The sequence below is a fragment of the Rattus norvegicus genome, chromosome 5 (genome assembly GCF_036323735.1).
Source record: "Rattus norvegicus strain BN/NHsdMcwi chromosome 5, GRCr8, whole genome shotgun sequence".
Taxonomy (NCBI): domain Eukaryota; kingdom Metazoa; phylum Chordata; class Mammalia; order Rodentia; family Muridae; genus Rattus; species Rattus norvegicus.
The window spans coordinates 77,501,685-77,519,783 of NC_086023.1; the positions used below are offsets into that span (position 1 = coordinate 77,501,685).

The 18,099-nt window shown below is 46.5% G+C and overlaps 1 protein-coding gene across 1 annotated transcript; it reads right to left on the reverse strand.

The window, feature by feature from the left end:
* Positions 1–5,770: 5,770 nt before the first annotated feature.
* On the reverse strand, positions 5,771–18,001 carry Txn1 (thioredoxin 1). The gene is made up of 5 exons (NM_053800.3): positions 17,978–18,001; positions 13,663–13,767; positions 12,740–12,799; positions 7,127–7,192; positions 5,771–5,845 (listed from the first exon to the last, which is right to left on the reverse strand). Exons 1-5 carry the CDS (start codon positions 17,999–18,001, stop codon positions 5,783–5,785), a joined length of 318 nt encoding a protein of 105 aa, NP_446252.1. The 3' UTR covers positions 5,771–5,782.
* Positions 18,002–18,099: the final 98 nt, after the last annotated feature.

Sequence of the window (18,099 nt, forward strand, 5' to 3'; positions counted from 1 at the left end):
CAGGAAGAGAGAGAGACCTGGGATAAAGGAGGCACCCAAGAATCAATGGGGGGGGTGTCCTTAGCTGTGACTCAGCACTGGGGATTGGGTCACCTCCTGTAGCCAGGCAGGAACCCCAGTGGAGCAACAGGGACACCAACCAACCCACAAAGCTTTCAACCCAAAATTTATCCTAAGAAATGCAGGCATGGAGGATGGAGCTGGCACTGAGGGAATGGCCAACCAATAACTGGCCCAACCTGAGACCCATCCCATGGGCAAGCGCCAATCCCCGACACTATTAATGATGCTCTGTTATGCTTGCAGACAGGAGGCTCCACCCACCAGCTGTCTCAGACAGATGCAGACACCCACAGCCAAACAGTGGAAGGAATTTGGGGAACCTTATAGAAGAACAGGAGGAAGGATTGCAGCCTCTAAGGGGGTAGGAACTCCACAGGAAGACCAACAGGCTCAACTAACCTAGACCCTTGGGACTCTCAGAGACTGAACCACCAACCAGAGAATATACCCAAGCTGGACCTAGACCTCCCTGCTCATATGTAGCAGATGTGCTGCTTGGTCTTCATGTGAGTCCCAAACAACCAGAGCAGGGGTTATCCCAAAAGCTGTTGCCTGTACATGGGATAAGTTCTTCTAGCTGGGCTGCTTGGTCTGGCTTCAGTGGGAGAGGAAGCACCTAGCTTCGCAGAGACTTGATGTGCCAGGGTGGAGGGATACTCAGGGGGCCCCCATTTGCTCAGGGAGTTTGGGGGAAGGATTGTGGGAGGGATGACTGGGAGGGGGGCAGTGAGCAGGATGTAAAAAAAAATTAATAATAAAAGGAAACTTAAAAAGAATAATGGTGACTTAATTCTTTCAAAATTGTCCCAGTACTTTGTTTTTTGTTTGAGACAGGGTCAGTCTGTAGTAGCCCAGGCTGTGTTCATACTTACTGGGTAGCCAAGGTTGACCTACAACTACTGATCTTCCTGCTTCTACTTCCTAAGTGCTGGGATTACAGGCATGTGGTAGCCACAGTCAGGCGATAATAATAGTTTCATTATTAATGTATTTATTATCAATTTATTATTACTTTGAGTCAGGGTTTCACCAAGTAGCCCAGTATTGCCTGGAACTCATGATTTTCTTGCCTCAGCCATTAATGCTGAGATCACAGGTGTAGGTCACATCAGCTTTAACAAACAGCTGAACTCTGTGTTCTCCTTAATTTTCAACAACAACAACAACAACAACATCACTGAAGTACTGGTATCCAGAATGCATAAAGCCTAAAACTTAACCAGGATGGAGATCTGACGCCATTTTTGTTAAGTGCAGGAGGTTTTGTTTTTAGAAATGTCTCCCCATTGCTCCCAACTTCCCTATGACACCCTGAGTCTGACCATTTATGATTCCACAGATGATATAAAATAGTGTTTGCCTTTCCATGTTAGGCTTAACATCCTTCCATTCTTTCTTGACTAAAAAGGAAACTTCCTTTTACAGGAATCCTTGCTGACTTACAGTCAAGCAAGTCACTTGACTTACAGTAAGTCACTTCACTTACTTTCCACTCATATATTGGCAAACCCACCAAATGGTCACACACACACACACACACACACACAAACACACAGACACACACACATAGACACACACACACAGACAGACAGACACACACAGACACACACACACACATAGACACACATAGACACATACACACAGACACATACAGACACACACACAGACACACAGACACACACAGACACACACACATACACACACACAGACACACACACGCACACAGACACACACAGACACACACACACGCCCACATGCACACAGAAACACACACAGACACACTCACGCACACAGACACACACAGACACACACACACAGACACACACACGCACACAGACACACACAGACACACACACACGCCCATATGCACACAGAAACACACACAGACACACTCACGCACACAGACACATACAGACTCACACACACAGACACACGCACGCACACAGACACACACAGACACACGCACACACACACACACACACACACACACACACACACACACACACACACACACACACACTGCCTCTGACCTCCACCAGTCAGCTCTATGTTCTAGCAAAATTCTTTGGCCTGCCAACATTTCTTTCCTTTCTGTTCATCTTTCCACATTTTAAATCCATGGGTGGTCAGTTTTATTTGTCAATTCTACACAACCTAGAATCACCTGGGAAGACAGTTGCAGCAAGATCCAGCTGGCCTTTGGGCATGTCTGTGGGAGGTTATCTTGATACTGTGGGTGGCGTCATTCCCTAGGCAGAGAGCTTCCTGGACTGCCTAAGGGTGGAGAAAGCAAGTAAGCTGTGCAAAGGTGTGCATTCATTAATCCTATATGCTCTGCTCCTGACAGCGGATGTGACGTGACCATTTACATCAAGCTCCTGCCACCTTGACCTCCAGCAGTAATGAACTGTGACCTGGAATTGTTTGTTGCTGTTATGAAACGCCCAAATGCTTACAGATAAAACGAGACACTCCTTCCTCGGTTACCTCTGTGCTTAGCTGGAATCTGTCCTCAGAAAGCTTTGGCTGATAATTTACATATACACTTGCTTATAGGGATAGGTAGCATGCCTTGTGTCCCATACACACACAATCATACTAGTCTGTTTTTAATATCATTCTGCACTTGGTCTTAGAGACACTTTTTTCTATCTCAGTATGACTAGCATTTACTCTACATACCCTGACCAAAGCAATATAAGGGAGAATGGGTTTGTTTAGCTCACAATGCAGGTCACAATCCTGCTGGGGTCACTGTGGATGCTGTCCATCACTGCTGGCGTCAAGGTGACAAGAGCTTGAAGGAACTGGTCCTATCACAACCAGTTGAGAAAGAGCACGGCACAGTGGACTGATGAATGCGTGCCTTTGTTCATGCTTATCATGTGTGCTGCTCTGGACATGTTTCTGCACAAACAAGGGTGACTTCTTGTAGGATAATGATGTCTGTCCCCAGCAATCTCGCTTCTGTTCCCATCATGCTATAGGAGTTTCTGTTGCATTCATTATCAGTTCCCACTTTGCTCTTTCATTATTGATTTTTTTTTTCTTTTGAGAGGGGCTCTTAGGTAGCCCAGGATAGTTTACCAGGATAGGTGCGCACGACCAAACATGGCTTGTTTCTGGTCTTACAGTAAAGTCTTTGATCCGTGTTGAGTTGATTTTTATATAGGGCGAGATAAAGCTCTAACGTCAGCCTTCTGTACATGCAGCACTTGCTTAGCGTCTGTCCATTTCCCTCTCTGCTTCTCCCACCCCAGCCGATGCCCATTAAGATTCCTCCTGCTCCTCACCTCCCCAAATCCCTCAGCACCATTTGGCCCCCATTTCCGCTCTGGCCGACTGATAATCTCCGTTGTCTCTCCCTATTCTGTGTGTGTCCGCCCGTCCCCCTCTCTAAAGTTGGAGTTCTTTAGGCTCTATCTGGAGCCCTTCACTCTGGATTCTCTTTGATTTTCCCAAATGTTTCTAAAGGGCATCTAATAATAACGTCTTCAGTTCCTGTTCCCGTCCAGCCCTGTGGAACTTTTCTCGAGTGCTGGCGTAGGGATCTAGTTCTGCGCCTAGTGCTGCAGTAAGCGCAAGGTAAGTACCCAGCTACCATCACAGCCTTTTCATTTGAATGTCCGTTCTGAAAGCGTCTGACATTCCTAGAGAGACTTCGTTACCTTCACCTGCTTCCTCTGACCCCCCTCTCGAGACTCAGCACCCCAGGTTTTTAGTTCAGAACCTCAGGATAGCTTTTTGGGTCCTGTTTTCTTCTGGCTGCTTGTTCCGTCCCTACCATCTCCTTGTATCTCTCCCCACTGTCCTCGTATCTGCCCTAGGTACCTGCAGGGATCCTCCTGGCTTTCATTTTTAATCTACATTTCTCATACTGAAATGAGACTCTTTACCGTCACCATTTACCCTCCAATGGCTTCCCATTACCTGTGCCAGTGAAGCCTGGGATGACTGGGCCATGCTACTCCATCCACCTTTCTTTCATGCTTGGATGGATTCTGCACCACCCTCTTCACCTCGGACCCCTTGTGCCTGGTTTCTGCTCTGGAAAGCTGACTCCCTGGCATTTGGCAATTGGAGTCCTTTTCACCTATCAAGTTTCAGCTCGGTCATCTCACAGAACCCTACCCAACCACCCAATCGGGAGCAGGTCTCCCTGTTCTATTACTGTGGCCAGTCTCCTGGTTCTCTTTGCCTCACAAAATGTACCTCATATAGCTGGTGTGTGTGTGTGTGTGTGTGTGTGTGTGTGTGTGTGTGTGTGTGTGTGTGTTTGTACACAATTATACATGTATACACACACACACACACACACACACACACACACACACACACGCCTTCTCTGCTGTGTAAGGAGTGTGCTCAAAGTCTTATTTACAGCTCTATGCCAAGTCCTCAGTGCCTTGGACATAGCATGTCCCTCCAATCATTGACTCCAATATCCCAATTTTATAAGAGGCAAGAAGCCCAGACCCAAGCATTGCCACACAATACGTGGGCTGCTGCTAATTACATTCTGGGGCTACTCCTCTCAGGTTCAAATTCCAGCCGACCCACTGAGCAGCTGGGATGCTGGGAGCATTCCTTGTAGGCTTGCCTTCACTTGGTGAGTGGGGATTCTAGCATCTGTACCAGAAACGGTTACTGCAAAGATGAACGGGATGTCTAGCTTATGACAGAATTCTGACTCTCAGTATTAATTTAACCTGAAAGCTGTTCCTTCAGGTCCCATTCCCCTACTGTTTAGTTTCAGGATGCCCAGATCAGCCTGGAACTTGCTATGTAGCTGTGGATCTTGTACTCCTGACCTTTCTGACCCCACCTTCCCAAGTGCATGGACCATGCCACACCAGGCTTGTAAAACCAGTCTCCATGGTAATGCTTGCAGCCCTGGAGTGGAACACGGAGAATTTGTATTTCAAGATAGGGTTTCTGTTTTAGCTTTGGATGTCCTAGAACTCACTCTGTAGAGCAGGTTGGCCTTGAACTCACAGAGAGAGGCCTGCCTCTGCTGGGATTATCAGCATACACTACCGCAGCCAAGCTCACGGACAACTAGCTCTCACTGTCAGGGTACTAGCAGCTAACTGTAATCTATGGCACAGACATCTCATATCAGACCAACAGTTTCATCATGCGTGAACCACCAGTCACGCTCATAGTCTGGAGCACACAGAGCATGTTTACTGAGGTAAAATAACAAACCCCTTAGACTTTTAATGTAACCGAATAAACAAGAGATTTTCTACAACTAAATATTTAGGTTTATAGGAATGTTTTAGCCACATGTAATGTACATGTGCTCCAGACACACTTGGTTCCCATGGAGCCCCGTAGGGGACATCAGATCCCCTGGAACTCGAGAAACAGGTAGCTGCCATATGGGTGCTGGGGAGTAAACTCAGGTCCTCTGCAAGTCCGGCCAATGTTCCCAACTACTGAGTCATTTCTCCAGCCCGTCATTTAGTCTTAAAGCAAATGGCTTTTAGCAAGTGGCTAAATGTTACTGAAGATCAAGGGGACTAAATCGGGCCCTTTCTCACTTATACTAAAAGACACCAGACAGTTTTAAAAAGGGTAGAATTAATATTTTATTGTCATTTATAATCAGATGGCAGTTGGGTATAGACTCTCCACACTTCATAGGTTATTTTTGCAAATTAAAAAAGGTACAGGTTTTAACCTGCTGGAGCTGGTCACACTTTTCAGAGCATGATTAGGCAAACTCCGTAATAGTGGCTTCGAGCTTTTCCTTGTTAGCACCAGAGAACTCCCCAACCTGTTGAGAGGAAAGGGTGATTAGCCAGAGCAGCGCCTATCCCACCTACTCCGTAAGAGGCTGTAATTGCAGGGGTGGGGACGTAGAAGGGGGAGGTTTTACTTAAGCTCTCTCAAGTAACAGTTTCTAAACAACAAACCAAAGTCAAACCAAAAGGCAAAACTAATAGCAAAAATGAAGGAACCAGGAGAGAAGCCAAAGGGCTCCAGTGCAATTTCCCCCAAAACATAAAGCCCTCTTTCTTCGTAAGATGAGACGACCTGCTGAGGGCTAGGAACATGTGCTCCGTGGTATGATTATGAACCAGCTGTGGAGATTTTGCTACTGCTCTTTAACAGAGACTAATTTTCAATTTGTTGCTGCATATTATGTATTTAGGTTCAGGAAGAAAGACACTGTCTTTTCCTTTTTAAAACAAAGCCTTTTCCAGTGCTCAGGCTGGTCTCAACCCAAGGTGTTTCTTGGGTTCATCCTCCCAAGTGCTGAGATTACAGCACCGTACCCACCCCCACTGTCCTGGATGCAGGCAGTGGAGACCGCCCTTGTGTGGACGTCTCCTCAGTGCTTTCTGCACGTATTATGTGCCTTGGCTGAAGTGTTATTTCTGGTTTTGTTTTAGAGGGGTCTTTCTTGGTAAACCCAGGTTAGCTAGTAAGTTACTATATACCCTAGGCTAACCTCGGACTTGTGGCAAGCCTCCTGCCTTGGCCTCCTAAGCTCTGAAATATAAGCATACAACAGCACACCAGGGTCTATTTGACATGAAACAAGATGGCAGCGCCGTCTCCTGGATGACTCACAGTCTTTGGCCCACTTGACTATTCTTTTCTTTCTTTTCCTGGGTGTTGCTGAAGTGCTTTCTCTGTTTAACAGCCCTGGCTGTCCTGAAGCTCACTCTGTAGACTGACCGTGCCAGCCTCAGAGAGACACACCACCTCTGCCTCCCGAGTGCTAAGATAGAAGGCAGGAGCCACCCCAGCCACGGCTGGTTCTCTGAAACAGGGCCTGACTGCTCTGCAGCACATCCTGACCTGACCCCTCTGCACTCTCCCAGGTTACTCCCAAAGGGCGGGGATCACCAGTGTCTGCACCACACCTAGTCCCAGGTGGTTTGTTTGTTTGTTTTAAAGATGTGGCTCCTCTGGGAAGCCCAGGCTGTCCTGTCCTGCAACTCCCAAGATCTACCTGTGTGTGCCTTTGCCGCCCTCCCTAGTGCTGGGATTAAGGTGTGTACCACCATGCCCAGGTACAGTCGGTGTTTTTAAATCCAGATATACATACCTTTTGACCCTTTTTATAGAACTGGAAGGTCGGCATGCATTTGACTTCACAGTCTGCAGCAACATCCTGGGACACAGGGGAAGGTGGTCGGAAGAGAGGATGAAATCAAGGATTGGAACATTAAACACAGGTGGAAAATTCTGAAAACGTCCCCTTTTCCATTATATGTCCCAAACCTCAGCCTCAGAACCTCTTAAGCACATCAACACAACAGCAGAAAAAAGCCTACCACGTTGCATTCTCAATGAAAACATTTTACTAATATCTACCTCCATTAACAGGCATTAATAAACGGAATGCTAATGCTAAGCCATTCACTGCGCTGTTTAGCTCGACTAAGTTCTTGAATAAGTTTTTCCAATTTTATTACGGGGCAGGGTATATAGAAATGATGACTGTAAGAGCTGGTTAATCTTTATTTGTTGTTTCTGGGGCTGGAAGCTAGTGCTTTGCACATTCTAGGCAAACACTATAACCACACGACATTCCTAACTCTCTGGATAGGATCTTGTCACATTGCCAAGGCTGGCCAGTGATGGAAAAAAGAAAAAAAGAAAGAAATAAACAAGGAGAACTCGACTGCTCCGAGGTATGGTGCAGGAGGTTGATAGTATATAAAAGGTAAACACAGCCAGAGACAGAGACATCTGAAAGGAGGAGGAGGGGTGAGCCAGGAGAGTAAAGGGTTAACAAAAAGTACCAGGTAACCAAAATGGCTGGATTAAATAAGGAAGGACAGCTGGGGGGAAGAACAGCCTAGCCCCTGGGCTGGAGAAGTTTAGGATAGGGTGTGGGGTATGTCAGTCATACCCTATAATACATAGGGACTAAGGGATGCTGGGAGGATCCATCAGGTAGGTGTGGGTTGATAGGCATCATAGTTAGCTAGTTGTCCTGTTGTTAGGTATGAGACCTAACTGCCTCAATTCAAGATTCTCCTGCCTCAGCTTCCTGAGTGCTGGGATGACAGGTGCACACCATGAAGCTGGGATCAGGGTCACACATTGAATTACAGCCTAAAAATTACTCTTAGCCAAGCATGATGGCACACACTTGTAATCTCAATACTAGGGGAGTGGGGGTAGGGGCATGAGGAGTTCAAGGCCATCCTCAGTTACATAGCCACTTAAAGGCCAGTCTGGGCTCTAAGACCCTGTCTTCCAAACAAACAAATAATAAATCATAGACACTGGAAAAGGAATCTTAATGATAACTTCTACGTGTTTATACTCCTACATTTTGTATAACAGCCCCATACAGTACATTTTTAATTAAAGCATCAACAACTTTCTAATAGAGTCTGGAGAGAAGGCTCAGCAGTCAGAAGTACTGGCTGCTCTTGCAGAGGACCTGGGTTTGACAGTGGTCATAACCATTTGCCGCTCTAGTCCCAGGGGATCTGATGCTCTCTTCTGCCCTCCACAGACACTGCACACACACCGGTGCATACGGATGCTTGTAAACAAAACACTTACACACAAAAGGAATGTACCTTAAAAATGCACCCCCCCTCCATTTTTCTGTGTCAAAGCAATTTTTTTAAAGGTGGCATGGTATTTTATTTCACAATATAATTAATTCCTCTTACTGGACTTTTAGATCATTTCCAATTTATGTACGTATACTTATGAATAAATACATACTCTGGGGTTTTAAAACACAAAATGGAACTAGGCTGCAGAAAATTCTACAATCTGCCTCATGAAGAATAGCTGGGGGCAGCCCATTCTTTACTAATCTTATCAACTCATGACCTACCACACATCCTTCTTTACAAAGCGTGTGCTACAGGCACTGTAGCCCCGCCCCCACATATACCTACACCCTCAGATATGGACTTTGTACCCACCTTTTTACCACCCCTCAGCAACCACTGTGTGAATGGCAATGCTCTATTTGTTAAAGGTCTTTTATATTCCCTTCTGTGTGTTCTGGCTAGTTTTATGCCAACTTAGCACAAGCTAGAGTCCTTTAACTGAGGAGAGGGAACCTCAGTTAAAGAATTGCTTCTGTTGCTGTAGGAGCCTCTAGGGCCTTTTCTTAGTGGTTGATGTGGGAGGTCACAGCACACCCAGGCAGGGGGTCCTGGGTGCTGGAAGAAAGCTGGCTAAGCCAGGCAGGAAGCACTGCTCTAGCATCCCCTCCAGCTTCCCGCCTGACTTCCCTGTGATGGAATGTGACCTCAAAATGTAACCAAAATAAACCTTTTTGGTCATGTGTTTCATCACAGATCAAAACACCCACACTAGGGCAATGTGTTTATACCTACGGGGTGTCAGATTCCCTAGAACCTGAGTTTCAGTGAGCTATCTGATACGGGTGCTGGAATAAAACCTGGGTCCTCTGTGTAAGTGCTCTTAACCGCAGAGCCATCTCTTCAGCCCCAAGTGAACCAAACTCCAAGAATTTAATTTGACCTAGAAACAGTGGTATTTCCTAATGCACTTTCAGTCCTCATGAATGAATGTCCCCACACACTGACCTGTTCCTCCCATTCACCAATCCCATAAGCAGAACTCCTGACTGTGCTTTGGTCTCATGACTTTTATGCCATCAAACCCACCAGCCCTGCCCACTCAGGACAGACTTCATATACCCCAGCTAACAAGGCCCCACTCAGGACTGCAGTCTCTTTGCTCAGCATCAAAAGAGAAAGCTCTTTTACAGTGCCTATGACTGCCCTACAAATTTTATCTTCTAGATTTATGTAATAGAGAGTAAGATAGACCAGCAACAGCTTAACTCTAAAAAGTAAATTATTAACATATAGTTAAATAGTCTTGGCTTAAAACAATGTTTTAATCAATGTGGCTAATATATATTTGCACAACTTTTACTAATGTTTCTCTCCCCACTCCTCCTTTGTTTCTAAAAACACAGTCCAGATTTTCATGCCTGTACTATTTCAAAGCATCACCATAAATTCTCTAAATACATTAGCTTCAGACTGAGTTAAATTTAAATTTGGGAGTGCTGACCTTTTAACTATGCCAAGCCAATACCCAGGACTTCAGTAATGCTGGATGACAGTCTCATTATCATTCTAAGTCTTGATTCTGCCCAGTTACTGCTCCAAGGGTTGTAACACCTACACTTAATGATCGGTGGTGTCATGTCAAAAGGGCCTCCATGTTACTTTCTGTGTGGTAGCCATTTCCTTGTTTTCCTATGTGCTATGGGTACAGGCCCAATTGTCCATTTGAGCTGCTTACAGGACTCCCTCCACTCAGGTGTTTAGGGAACTTCTGTTAAGGTTCTCTATGCTTAGGTCTGTAGAGTATGGAACCAAAGTTAAAGGCTTCCATTTGGTCACAGGGTCACTTCAAGTTTCAAAAGACACCCAAGCAGACTTGAAGGTGCTGTCACTCCGTGTCCCCAGCTGTTTTACATGTCTTTGTAGGGGTCAGGACTGAGGCAGAAGGACCTGTCCTTTCTCTGCCTCTGTCATTGCCTGTGCTACTCAGTGACTGTGGGCAGCTCAAGGTAAAACACACACAGAGGTGCCCAGGAGACTTCAGTGACTGGAATTATCAGACAGGGTCAACTGAGCTAAACCTTGGAGGTGCCCAGGAGACTTCAGTGACTGGAATTATCAGACAGGGTCAACTGAGCTAAACCTTGGAGGTGCCCAGGAGACTTCAGTGACTGGAATTATCAGACAGGGTCAACTGAGCTAAACCTTGAGTGAATTTCTCCTGGCTCAGTAACCATATAGCAGTGGTTAACAACTTCCCTATTGCTGCAACTCTTTGATACAGTTCCTCATGGTGAGGTGACCCCAATCATAAACTTAACTAATTTAGCTACTGTACAGACTTGCAATGTAGATAAGTGTTTTCTGATAGTCTTAGGTGGCCCATGACTCAGAACTGTTGTCATAAAGAAGCTGGGGATAGGGTGCAACGGACAGACTGAGTTTGTGAAAACAGAGAACAAGAACTTTTTTCCTCCGATAAGCAGGTTATACTCTCATTTTTCTAACTGTATTAGGGAGTAACTTCCTTAGGCATTTGACTAAGACTAGTGACAGAGGTATCACAACTTGAGTATCCCTTAGTCAAATGCTTAAGACCAGGTATGTTTCAGGGTTTCTAGACTTCATATTTGCACAGACTTCTTTGTTTCGTCCATGATGCCTAACATTCAAAACTGTTTTGGGTTTCAGACCACTTAGGATGTCGGATGCTCTCTTCCTGTGAAAGCAGTCACATCTTACTCTTTAGGAGCCAGGCACTCCATAGGCGTCATAATTATGGTCCTGCTCAATCTGAATAGCCACCTCACTTGTGATGCTGGACCACATGGCCATTTAGAGCATGAAAGTACATCACAGAAAAGCAAGCTGAGCAAGCAAGCCCTCACTGTTAATAAGGTGCAGGCGACCAGCAGCACAGGCCCAGGGTCCACCTCCTCTCCGTACCACTGTAGGCTCGGAAGGAAAGCAGACTAAGAGTGTAGTGTGAAGGGGGGTAAATGAAGCCAGGGTCATGAAAAAGGAGCGAAGCTTGTGACTGGTTCAGTCAGGTAGGACAGGACAGGCCAGGGAAGGGAGACAGCACAAGCAGAGATGGGCCAGAAAGTATGCTGAGAAAAACCAGTCAGGGGATGGCGGGAGCTGGATGTTCGGAGAGGACCACTGAACACCTCATGCGACCCTCCTGAACCTGGACCAAGCTGATGGCTAGGTATGGAGATCTGATTATAGACTGAGAACTGGGGCTGAAGAAGAGGGGAGATTAGCTTGAAGCAGAATCCAGTGAGTCCAATATACTCATGCATCCTTCCCTCAGGCGCCATGATGCTCCATCCCACCTGGGCCTTTCCAGCCCAGTGGCCTGGGTGAGGGGAGAGGGCTTATGCTAAGAACCTGGGGAAGGTATGGGGCGAGGGCAGAGCAGCCACGCTTCCTCATTTTAAACACTGGCTCTGCCAGGGACTCTACAACTGCAACACCCGGTCTTCTGTTTCAGCTTCCCCATCGCTAAAACAGGGTCAACAGCAGTACTAGGGGTGGGGTGGTGGTGGGGTTTATCAATATGTGGAAAGTACACAGAACAGAGCTGAGTGCACAATGGGCACGAACTTCCTAAATAAAACCAGGCTGTGAATTTCCCCCTAAGTTCTCCCAGCTCTCTAAGGCACTAGGGCTCTCTCATGCTTCTTATAATACCAGGGCCCTCTCACTGATTCAAACCAAGCATATGAATAAGAACATTCTTATAATAACCCTGTGGATACAGTCCCCACACACGAGAAGTTCAGAGCTCCTCACAATTCCACAGTGCCACCCAATCTACCATCTCTTAGAGCCAAAGCTGACTTATTTCTGATGATCATCTCGTAGTGGGGGGTAGAATACAGGTCTATGCAGCACAAAGGCCGCATAGCCTGGAAGCGGTCAGATGCTTGCTGTAGGATGTGCTGAACACAGCTTGAATAGCTAGGGTCACGCCCATAACTGGCACAGGACCAACCCTTCTGAAATAGAACTTCTTAGACAGGGTCCCACTTCTAGAATTACTGGACATTTTTTACTTTAAAGAACAGAGTAGACTCCTCCAGAGGACAGGCCACTGGGAGATGCCTGGCAGCATCCGATTTCGTACTACATACCTGGCAGTCATCCACGTCTACTTCAAGGAACACCACATTGGAATACTTGTCACAGAGGGACTAGAAATTTTAAAATAAACCAAGCGTTAGAACTGGATAATCGCATTCTTAAGCTTCTTCAAGAGAGACACCATAGAGATTAAATAAAGATTTATTTAATTTTAGCTTATGTACATGGGTGTTTTGGCTACACAGATGTCTGTATGTCACGTGTGTGTCTGGTGCCTGCAAAGGCCAAAGAGGGTGCTGAATGCCCTGGAAGTTATAAAATGTTGTGACTCTCCCATGTGGGTGCTGGGAACCAACCCAAGGTCCCCTGGAAGAGCAGCCAGTGCTCTTAACCACTGAGCCATCTCTCCAGCTCCATACACTAATTAAAGATTTATTTTAAAAGCCCTTATTTTATTTGTTACTGCACTATTATTCTTGTAAATGTGTACAGGTGTGTGTGTAAGTCCGTGGGCAGCCTCAGGGACTTGGTTCTCCTTCCAGTGTGGATTCCAGGGATCAAACTCAGGTCCTCGGGTTTGTAGGGCAAGCCATAAGTGTCTTTTTTTTCCCCCTTCACTGAGCAATCTCACCAGCTAGGTCTAAAACTTCAGCCTAGAGACTAGGTAAGCATTAGGGACTCAGCTGTGTCTCAGTTAAGTTTTCCCAAGAGTAAAATAATTTGGCACTGTAACTTTGAAGCCCAAATTGCACACTGGGCCCAGGTATCAAATGCGAAGGAAAAAAATTACTTAGGACAACAAAACTTCTGAAAGCTGTCCTCAATGAACCATATTACATAAGCTGTCCTGCTCCTACTTTTAGGTCAGTGACACAGGAGAATAAAGCGAACCCCTCGCACCCATTATTTTCAACCCTTTCCTCCTGTCTTGTGCTCAGTAGCCAGCTTCAAAGCCCACTGCCCCCACACTCACATGAAAGAAGGGCTTGATCATTTTGCAAGGTCCACACCACGTGGCAGAGAAGTCCACTACCACAAGCTTGTCTCCCGCAGCGGCCAGGGCCTCCTGAAAAGCTTCCTGAGGAGGGAGAAAGAAGCATCCTGTTACATATCATATACTTCCGCTTTCCATAGCACATGGCCAGGTGCCACCATGTCTTTAACCCAGCACTCGCTCTGGAGGCAGAGGTAAGCAGACCTCTGGATGGTGGCAGTCAGTTCCAGGCCAGTCAGTGAGACCCCCACTGTCCAAAAAGACCCAAGCAAACATGCAAATGAGAAACAAAGAGAAATTAAGTACAAAATAGGGGGTTAGGCTCTTAGGGCCTACTTTTTAATCAAAGGAAGCAAATAAAGTGGCTTGAAAGGAATCTTGCACACAGTAGGCATTATACTCGATCAGATGACATAAGGTGGAAAGAGAGTACATTGGTCTTCACGTCTTCAAGAATATTATATAAAATATTGTTAACTGCCTAATCTGAGGGTAGTGGTGGCGTGTGGACCCAGGGCCTCTGAGTTACATCCTTAGCACACAACTAACATATTTACACTAAATCAAAGAAAGGGAAATAGTATTTGTAGTAAAAATGTTTTCACTTCAAAACCAGTTCTGTGATAGACAGTTGATTCTTAGGGGTTGGTGAAGGGAGCCTCAAAAATTGAAGGAGCCTCACAGGACACAGTTAGGCAATGGGGAAGTCACAAGTTACCTAACCAAGGGGCAAATGAAGGCAACACTTAATTAGTTTGTCTAGAGCGAAACTCGAGAAAATCTCTGACCCCATGGCAGAGTCCAGGAGAGCCACCTCCTACTCAGGAGGTCGCCATTAGCATAGCATTCTGTGTGCGTCTGCTGTTTTAGGATCTCATTTGTGTGAGCATCTGCTGGGGCAGAGAGGGCATGAGACCCCCTAGAGCTGGAGCCATGGGTAGTGGGTACTGAGTGAGGCTTCTCTGGTGGAGTAGGAACACTCTTAACCGACATTCCAGCGCTCCAGCACCTTCCCTGTGCTATGAACAGGGTCTCTAGAGTTGGGATCATCCTGGTTTAATCAACCGTTGGCTTTTGCCCTATGGATCAAAACTCACTGTTCTTTAGATAAATCCAAGTTCTAGTTTCTCAAGAAGGAATTATTCTTAAGTAACACCTGTCACATGAAATCCCCAGCAAAAATGATTTAAAAAAAAAATCCCTCACTGCCAATCTCTCTGAATTATTTACTAAAAGCCATGATACTGTAACCCTAGGAACCTAACAGTGTGGTCACCAGGGGCTCATTCAAACCACCGTCAGTCACGTGGTCATGACCAAAACCCAAACTGGAGCAACAAAGGTGATTCAGAGCAACACACACAGTTGTGTCTGAAGTCAACCCTTCCTTCAGGGGACAGATGCTGGTCAGTCAGTTAGCAAAAACTAAAACAAGTGACAATCGTAGTAGATCAGGCCCAAGGAAAGTAAGTATCTGCTCACCCCCACCCCTAATTAAATTAAAACGTAATGTGTTTTCATGTATACTTATTTTAATTTCTATTTATTTATTCATTTTATTTATTTATGAACATCAATGTTTTTGTCTGCATGTAATTATGTACCTGACTTGTGTGTCTGGTGCCTTCAGAGGCCAGAAGAGGGCATTATTAGATGCTTTGGAACTGGAGTTACAGATGGTTAGAAGCCACCACGAGGGTGTTGGGAATTGAACCCCACCCTTATCTTATGAAAGAACACCCAGTCCTCTTATCTGCTGAGCTATCTCTTTGGCCCTAGGTACAGTTTTTAATTTCTATCTCACATTTTTTTTTCAGTAAAAATAATCCCATGTCATTTCTGAGGACCCTACAGAATGGCTATGACAACCTTAGGAGCTGTCTAGTCAGACCGCCCTCCCCTCCCCCGCCATCTGTTGGTCCACATCTGGGTATGAACAGCACCCAAGTGTTAGGGTCAGGAGGTGGGAATGCAGTGGAGAGCAATGGAAGCCACAGTTCAAACCACCACTGGTTGTTGCAGATGAATGTCATACAAAACCTCCCTTAACGTAGCCATCAGAGGCCACACTGCCTATTCTTTATTGTAAGACACAGGGCAAAATGGTGTGGCAGGCTGCTCTGATGACACCTGGACCATGGCTGATCCTCAATAGTAAGAACTTGGTGAGATTACATGAAAAACAGGACAAGCTGCATTTCAAACACTCTCAAGGGGTCCCCCCAAAAGCTATGAGTCAAAACCAGGCAAAACTACTCAAAATACTGAAAAAGTGGCTCACAATCCTAATCTTTGGCTTCAGGGAACACGAAGTACAGAGGCAGGGATGTGCGAACTTCACCAACAAGTTTTCTTTTGCAGATGTGTAAGCTTGCCTGGAGTATTGGCTTGAAGACTATTCATACAACATTCAAAATTGCAAGTCACAATTTCTAGCTCCAGAAACCAATAACCACAGTTGGCAAGTGTCTTTGTCACTTACACCAATAACCTGGAGACAAAACACACCTGGAGTAGACTGGAGCAGATGCTACTCTCTCTCTCTTGTCTCAAATATACCCAGCCAGGGGCTGGCAAGATGGCTCAGCAGATTAAAGTGCTTGCCACCACGACCAAGGAACCGAGTTCAATACCCATGACCCACAAGGTAGAAGCGAGTCAACCCTCTCAAATTGTCCTCTGACCTCCGAAAATGGATGCCCCACCCCATACGTGAATGTGAACCAAAACAGAAAGTCCCCAACAACAACAAAACCATAATCAGCCCAAAGGACAATACAAAGTGTTCTTTGCTTTTTTTGAGACAGTCCAGTCTCTTGAGTGCTAGTGACTAGAGACATGGCCAACACCCTGGTCTAACATGTGTTCTGTGAAGCACTCAGCAAAGTGCCTTGTGTGTAGTTCAACAAATAGTTTTATTCATAAAAATAAATAAACAAGGCAAACATCTGCTGATTTCTGCTCCATTATATCATAGCCTATTATTCCACTCCTGTGTGGTGACAGACCCCAAGGGCCTTTAACTACCCACACAGTCCTCAGAAACACGGCTATTCTGCATGGCTAAATCAATCAACCTAAGCCCATCAGATGAAATTCATGTGTATTCAGTTAACTTCTGACTCTGGGGCAACTCTTAAAGTCTTGGTAATAGCTTTTTGGAGCCCAAGCTTTTTATGAATAACTGGTTTCCTGTCACCAATGTACACACACCTCTCCTACTGGAATGGCAAAGGTTTCATAAGTAGGGCAGTTTAAACAGATAAGGACCCAACTGGCTGCTGGGACTAATACAACTGGTAGTGGGTGGCTTCTGAGCAAACTTCTGTACTGAGACCCAACCAGATGCTCAAAACTGGAGGGCGCTGACTTGCCTTCCACGGACTTCCTAGTTTAAGGTTGAACTTGTGAGACAGTCTTCCACACATCAATTCCCACCCCCAATCCCCTTTCACTTTCCATTTAATAAATACTGCCCGAGTAGTTACAGTGTAACAGGCTCTGGGTTTCCCAATCTGGAGGATATTTTGGTTCTCAGTAACTTTCGAATATGGTAACAGTTTTTCCCTTGGGTATTTTTTTTCTTTTCCCAAAGGGCAGAACCACCAGGACTTTGTACTGGACTACTGCCAGGGGAAGAAGAGCCCTGGTTCCAGCAAAGCTTACGGGAGGGTCAATCACCGAATTCTTAAGGCTGCGAGGCCCCTGGGCCCAGCCATAGGGGACTGAGTCATTCCAAAGCCAGAGCTGCCGGAAACACGCCTTGCGCCGCAGGAGGAGGAGTCTCTCGGGCGCGGCCTGGACCTTTTTCCCTAGCAGTCACCTAGGTACCCCGTCCGATGGTTTCTAACTGGGACCCGGGACCCACACCCATACACCGACCCGGCCAGCGTCCTCTAGGCGGCGGGCCACTGATAGAGGAAAACTATGGCCGAGCCCTGAGGTACAGCACACCCGCGCGGTGTATAGCACCCCGTACGCGAGGAGTGGCGACTCTCCATCTTCTCCCAGACCCGAATCCTGATTCAGTTGGGGCATAGGGCGAGCTGTCACTGGAGGACCCCCGTCCATCACTTCACCTCCGCCAGATTTAGGGTGGCAGTAGGGAGTGCAGCTCAGGTGCTGCCTAAGCGTGCACCTTCGGTACCAGGCGTTCCAGGGTCTCTCTGTCCCCTCCCCCAGGGCGTGCTCCACAGCCCAGAGCGCACACAGGCCCTGGGCCGCTCAGCCGGCAGGGATACCGAGGGTGTCTACTGAGCACCGCGGGGTGAGCGCGGGGCCGGGGCACGCATACCTTGCTCTCGATCAGCTTCACCATTTTGGCTGTTGCGGGGAGGGAGCCACACGAGTTTCGGCAGAACCCGATGGAAATGGATCCTAGGCACCCAACGGAGCTTGCAGCCGAGTGCGGCGCCC

Coding starts and splice junctions, on each gene's coding strand:
- Txn1 (NM_053800.3), bottom strand. CDS start 18,001: ATGGTGAAGCTGATCGAGAGCAAG. Junction 7,193..12,739: donor TAGACGTGGATGACTGCCAG/GTATGTAGTACG, acceptor CCTGTGTCCCAG/GATGTTGCTGCAGACTGTGA. Junction 5,846..7,126: donor TCTATAAAAAGGGTCAAAAG/GTATGTATATCT, acceptor TCCTCTCAACAG/GTTGGGGAGTTCTCTGGTGC.